This window comes from Nuphar pumila, chromosome 5 (assembly GCF_984573655.1).
Source record: "Nuphar pumila chromosome 5, dmNupPumi1.hap1.1, whole genome shotgun sequence".
NCBI classification, from domain to species: domain Eukaryota; kingdom Viridiplantae; phylum Streptophyta; class Magnoliopsida; order Nymphaeales; family Nymphaeaceae; genus Nuphar; species Nuphar pumila.
In genome coordinates this window covers 17563040-17569117 of record NC_143253.1, presented here as the reverse complement: position 1 = coordinate 17569117, position 6078 = coordinate 17563040, and the positions used below count along the sequence as shown (strand labels likewise).

Sequence of the window (6078 nt, the reverse complement as noted above, 5' to 3'; positions counted from 1 at the left end):
TTTTCAAATTCAATCTTGATTTCAATGCAAATTTTAAAATCAATTCAAGATTTCCAAATTCAATTCCAATTTTCAAATTCCCTTCTGCTTTCAAATTTCAAGTTTGAATTCAAATCTTATTCTCAATTTCAAAATCCAATTTCAATCTTAATTTCAAAGTTTAAATTCAATTTCAATTTCCAAGTTCCAAGTTAAAATTCAATTTCAAAACCAATTCAAAGTTCCAATTTGAAATTCTATTCAATTTCCATTTCAAAATTTTATTTCAAATTTCAATTTCAAAACAATTCCAAATTCAACTCTTATTTTCAATTTACATTTTTTAAGATTTCACTTTATTTTCCAATTTCATTCTTTTCCAAATTTCATTCTCGATTTAAAATCTTTCTTCTTCAATTCAAATTTTAATCTATTTCAAATCTTTGATCTCAGTTATAGTTTCAACTTCAAAATTTCAAGTTTTCTTTTCAAAATCTCAAATTCATTCCAAATTCCAAGTTTAAATTCAAAATTCAGTTTTCAAAAACAAGTTTAACTTTTGAACCACTTCTTCAAGGATGTTTTTAAACTTATTTCAAAATTACGTGGAAAAATCCAAAATTTCTGAAACATTTCTCAAAAGTATACATCTTTACATCTTCATAAGCACAAGCATGATTCAATGTGTATCTAGGATTTCAGAATAATCACTTAGATAAATTTAGGTAAAGTAAAAGGCATTGATTCGATCTTTGGTTCAATTACCCCTCGTAAATGCGCCAGGAACAGTTGAACCTCGTACCGACAAGCGAATCCCATCTCTCCATCTTTCCTGCAAAATTCTAAAAAACAGAGGTGAGTATTTTTCAAATCTTTTTCAAATAAAGGTAAAGTGAGACCTTGCAAAAGAGTTTTCCTTCCTTCTTTCTTTCTCTTCTCTTTCTTTCTTTTCCTTTTCTCCCTTCAAAAAGGAAAAAATGACTCGAAAGGAAAAAAAAAGGAAAAGAGGAAAGATTGTTTTTTTTTGTAATGATCACAGGTTCATGTAGTTCTTATTGAGTTCATGTATGGTTGATCTTATAGTAGACCCAATTAGACCCAGATCTCAGTCTGGTTTATGGAGTTGTTATCGAGTTTGGGTATGGTTAATCTTATAGTAGACCCGATTAGACCCATGTCCAAGTCCGATTCATGTAGTTCTTATCGAGTTCGGGTATGGTTGATCTTACAGTAGACCCGATTAGACCAAGGTTTGAGTCTGGTTGTAGTTTTTATTGAGTTCAGGTATGGTTGATCTTATAGTAGACCCGATTAGACCAATGTCCAAGTCTGTTTTATGTAGTTCTTATCGAGTTCGAGTATGGTTGATCTTATAGTAGACCCGATTAGACCCAAGTCCAGACTCAATACCATACTCGAAAATCTAGTCTAAGTCTAGTTCCACTTGGGTCAAAACCAAACACGACCTGTTGACACTCCTAATTAGTAGGCGCATCAGGGGTGGTCTAGATGTCATAAAATAACAATAAACTCAATTTATCATTGTTTTAGAATACATCATGATTTTACCGGGAATCTTAACAAGGATTTATCATGCGTCATTTTTTTTTTGAGGTTTTGAGTTAATATCTAGATAATTTTATATTTGTATTTTTAAAATCAAATACTTTGTTCCTTTTTTTTCTATGTATATGTTTTAATATGTTGGGAATTTATGAAACGAGCACTGCCTAGTGATGTAAACAGTTTGGATGCAACCCTAATCCGAGTCCATTATTCAGGTTTGTTAGATAAATCTAGATGTGATTAATAATCAAATCATGGTTTGGTATTAAGTTTTGTATTCAAACCTTAATCCAAATCCAAGTAAAAACCCGATCCGATTAAGTGTAAAAACTGGGTTTTAAGCTAGTGGTATCCCGGTTTAATTTTAATTTTTTCATCATTCCTATTAGGTCAAACCATTCCTATTAGGTCAAACCCTTATGTCAGACTTGATAATACCTAGATCCTACCCGAATCCCAACCGTTTACATTCCTAGCCCCAGCTTACTCAGCCACCATCGGAACCCCGTGAGGCCATGATGGGTTCTGTTTAAACCGGTTCGGGTAAACGTACAACCCGAGGTCAACTGATCTATTTCTTAGTGGTAACCAATGAAGAAAGGGACTGTGCGATTAAAAAGAAAACCCAAAATCCAGGAGCGCCCCTGGTTGGGGACGGATTCCGCCCTTCTCCTATCCCGTTGGTTTCCTACCCAACTCCCACAGTTTTGTCCCTGCTTATTCTCAAATTACCAAACAGCCCCAAAATGTCACAATCAAGGACAAAAATAATCTTCCTTGTTAATCACCCTCACGTGCACCCCCACCGATAAGCGCGCTTTCCAAAAACAATTTTTTTTCCACAGAGAAAACTGGGGTTAGACAGATCCCTACCAGTTATACAACTATATCATTGGAATTCGAACTTGCAACGTCCCAACAGAAGGTGACGTTATGGTTTTAAAAACCTGATATACCCTTAATTTTGAAAATGTTGTCCATGTATGGATCCAAACCAGGGTAAATGCTATGCATGAAATCACAAAGTACGTTCCAAATTTGTTCTAAGATTTGATGCTTCATTTTTTGGGTTGGGCAATTCGGATCAATGCCGATAGGATGCCGTCATATTGATAAGCTTGACCCTAACCTCAAATTTTTTTTTTCGATTCAAAGCTTTCGAAGTCGATGTTCGACAAGGCCATTTATCCAAAAGTCCCATCTAATTGTTGGATTTAGTTACTAGTTTGCACTAATCTAATGATGCGATGACTTTCGGATCTTCGACCCGACAACCGCCAATGGTGTCTGCTTAAGGCTAAATCGATCATCAAATAAAGAGGAGATACTCGTGTTTAGTGTTTTTTTGTATTAAGTTGATGGATATCAAATTGTTTTCAGTAGAATCCCCCCTTCTGTCATTCATAAAAAGTGGCGGGCTATTTTCGTCAATCTCGGGTCATGGAAATTCACACGAGAGCGGTCTGTCGTCTGACCGTCAAGGGGCATTTTCAAGGCAGAAGAAAACGAGGCACATCCGTCATTTCTATAAAAGAATTACCCTGTTTCGGTAATTCGAGGTAACGTATAATCCTCTGCAACTTCGTCCTCGCGCAGAACGAACAAACGGTCGCAGAGGAAGAAGGAAAGAGGGAAAGATGACATCTTTACGACTTTATCCCTCAATTTTGCTCATTTTCCTTCCTCCTTAACAGAGTGAGTTCGGAATTCGTCACAGGTATTTGGGCAAAAGGGAAAAAAGAAAGAGAAGCAAGGGTTTTTTCTTCAAATCCCCCTCCTCTCTTCTTTCTGATTAACGGTCCTGGCAAAAACGGGATAAGAAAGGAACCCTAGTTTCGATTTTTCATCAATTTCGAGGTTTTTGGTCGAATTTCTCAGCGTAGATCGGAAGTCCGAGCTTTGAAGTGGGAAAATATCGTTTTTTTCCGAGAATTTGGGGTTTTTTCTTTCGGAATTATCTTTTAGGGGCTTCGATTTCCGGGGCTTTCCAATGGATTCCGTCCAGAGATGCAAAAGATCGGACGGGAAGCAGTGGCGCTGCTCCGAGAATGCGTTGCCGGGAAGATCGTTGTGCGAGAAGCATCACTTGCTTGCGAAGAAGAAGCGCGTAATTCCGTCCGGTGGCGATTCTGGCCGTGCCAAGCTTGAAACACTCGCGGCCAACAATAAGTCTGGATGGAAGAAGACGAAGCGGAGGAGCGCGGGATGCGAGGGGTCTTTGGTGAAGAGGAAGAAGGGGAACTTAGGTGGAGAAGTTTCGGCGGGGAATTCTGTGCAGAGGGAGAATACAGCAAGTGTTTTGACGGGGAAGAAGGTGAAGAAGGTGTTATTTAAGAGAAAAAAGTATGAGGAAGAAGAGGAAGAGGAGGAAGAGGAGGAGGCGGAGGAGGAAGATGAAAGGGCTTTAGGGAAGCGGAAACGGGATTCTGGAGGAGCGCAGAGAGTGGGAGAGAAGAGTTCGGGAAAACGGAGGACAGTTTTGAATGGTGGAAGTTCAGGAACAGACAGTCGAAAGACGGACCCAGAGATTACTAATGCTGTAAATTTTTTTTTCTTTTTTGCTTTATGTTTTCTTGTTTCATCGACTTCTGCACAGGTACTTTTCTTGATTTGCTTATTTCTTTTTTAAAAAATGAGATTTTTGCTGTTTTATTTTTTTTCGAACTTTTTTTTCCTTTTTTTCTGGCAATGAAACTAAAGATTACCTTTTGTGGTTGGTGTTCTTGTTTGTTTTCTTCATCTTTTGTTAGAATAATTCATCAATTGTTGAAGCTAGCAGTAGTTGGGGTCTTTGTATGGGTGATGGGATATCTTTTTTATTTATTTATTTGGAACTCAACTTGTGCAAAAATGAGATGTCAAGTTGAATTTATGTTTATTATCTATTGGCAAGGGTGGAACTTAAAGTCATGATCTGCTGTCATGCTTGGTTATTTTCAGTTTATGAAAGTTTGAGAGGTGGGGTTATATCTCACTAATTTTTTTATTTACAAAGCTATTGTACATTGTTTAAGATGCAATCTCATGACACACGCATTATATTCAACTGGGTTTGATAGCTTTTGTCATGAACAATATATTCTAATCGCCTTATTTCGTTGTGACTTAATTGCAGTGGACACATAATTGGCTTGGAAAATTTAGACAAAATAGTAAAATGAAGATGTACATGCCAAAGGAAAGAACTGGCCGAGAAACATGTTTTCTTCCAGACAGAGAAAACCATATATTTTTCCTTTGGAAGTTCATATTATATATTTTGGACAGAGAGAAGAATAAATTTTTTAGTATTAAAATAGTGGAAATGGTGAAGTCAAATATCTAGGATAAAAGTTTCTACTTGTTAAGTTCTTCTTAACTGGTTGGATGGTTTTCATCTCCTCACAACCAGACACTTGGTTCGACTGAGGGCAACTTTATTTAGCATCTCCAGCTAAGACCTTGGAATAGCTGGCTGAGCTTGAGACTTATCTGAGCATGTGGTTGGATTTGCATGTTTTTGATAGGCGAGTGAAATCAATTAGCAACTCACGAATCAGAGAATGTTTGTCATTTGGCTCCATTCTCTCACGTCAAGCATAGGTGAGAGAATGGGGCATGAGAAAATGACACTCATTTCTTTTGTAAATGAGAGTCCACTTCTCATTTGTCACCAGAATTGGATTCACATCTGCTCCCTTGTGATTTGATTCATAAGATTCAAAATGACATTTGATTCCGAATCAAATGTGGTGGGGTGAAGCAAACGTGCCCATAATTGGATTTTTGTGTTTTAGTTGGGAAAGGTATGGTGTTAACATTTGAAGCTTCAGACTTCACTGAAATAATTTTGTAGCATTAGAAAGTGGACGAACTTGTTCCATATATTCCTCAAATTCTTGCTTCCAACAGCTAGACAATTCTTTTTGGTGTTCTAATTGTTTTCTGTTTCTAGTCTTGCTCTGCGGAGATGAGTAGAACTATGGTCCAATCCAGACAGGTTTGAATCTGGATCCAACTTTGAGGCACAGACAATCTATTTAGGCCTGGCTCGGGCAGGTCAGATCTAATGGATAAGGGCCATATCCACTCAGTTGGGTAAAACCCTTAATATTGAATATTTTACATATAAGTGGACCGGATTTTCATTGAATTTTAGTTTGCATTAGATCTGGTTTTATAAGCACACATTTGTGTCTCGTCCATCTTGTATTTTGGACTTTTTGGTATCACACCCATTAGCTTATCAAATCTGCCTTTGGGTCCTAAGGTTGCACATACATGTACATATGCATTCTTGATTTCATTATTGTAAAAACCGCATCTACATGCTCATATTTGGTTATGTTTGTTATTGTGCATTAAATAAATGAATTTCATTTGTAGCTGATGGCTCTTTTCTTTTAGGATGTCACTGGTAAGCATAAGGAACAAAAGGGTTTGATGTGCCATCAGTGCCAGAGAAATGACAAAGGTGGTGTAGTAATTTGTTCCAGTTGCAAGAGGAAGCGCTATTGCTATTGTTGCATCGCTAAATGGTAGTTATTCATCCAT

At 37.1% G+C, this 6078-nt stretch overlaps 1 protein-coding gene across 7 annotated transcripts in view; it reads left to right on the top strand.

Annotated features, from left to right (window-relative positions):
• Positions 1–3117: 3117 nt before the first annotated feature.
• The window catches only part of LOC149836968 (lysine-specific demethylase JMJ27-like), a 45090-nt gene continuing 42129 nt past the window's right edge, over positions 3118–6078 (top strand). For all 7 annotated transcript variants that reach the window (XR_016431877.1, XR_016431876.1, XR_016431880.1 and 4 more), the window contains exons 1-2: positions 3118–4084; positions 5932–6062. Coding sequence is in view for 2 of the 7 variants with exons in the window: in XM_090005699.1 (XP_089861825.1) it covers positions 3536–4084; positions 5932–6062 (680 nt within the window). In the remaining 5 variants the exon portion in view is untranslated. The remainder of the gene's footprint in view (positions 4085–5931; positions 6063–6078) is intronic.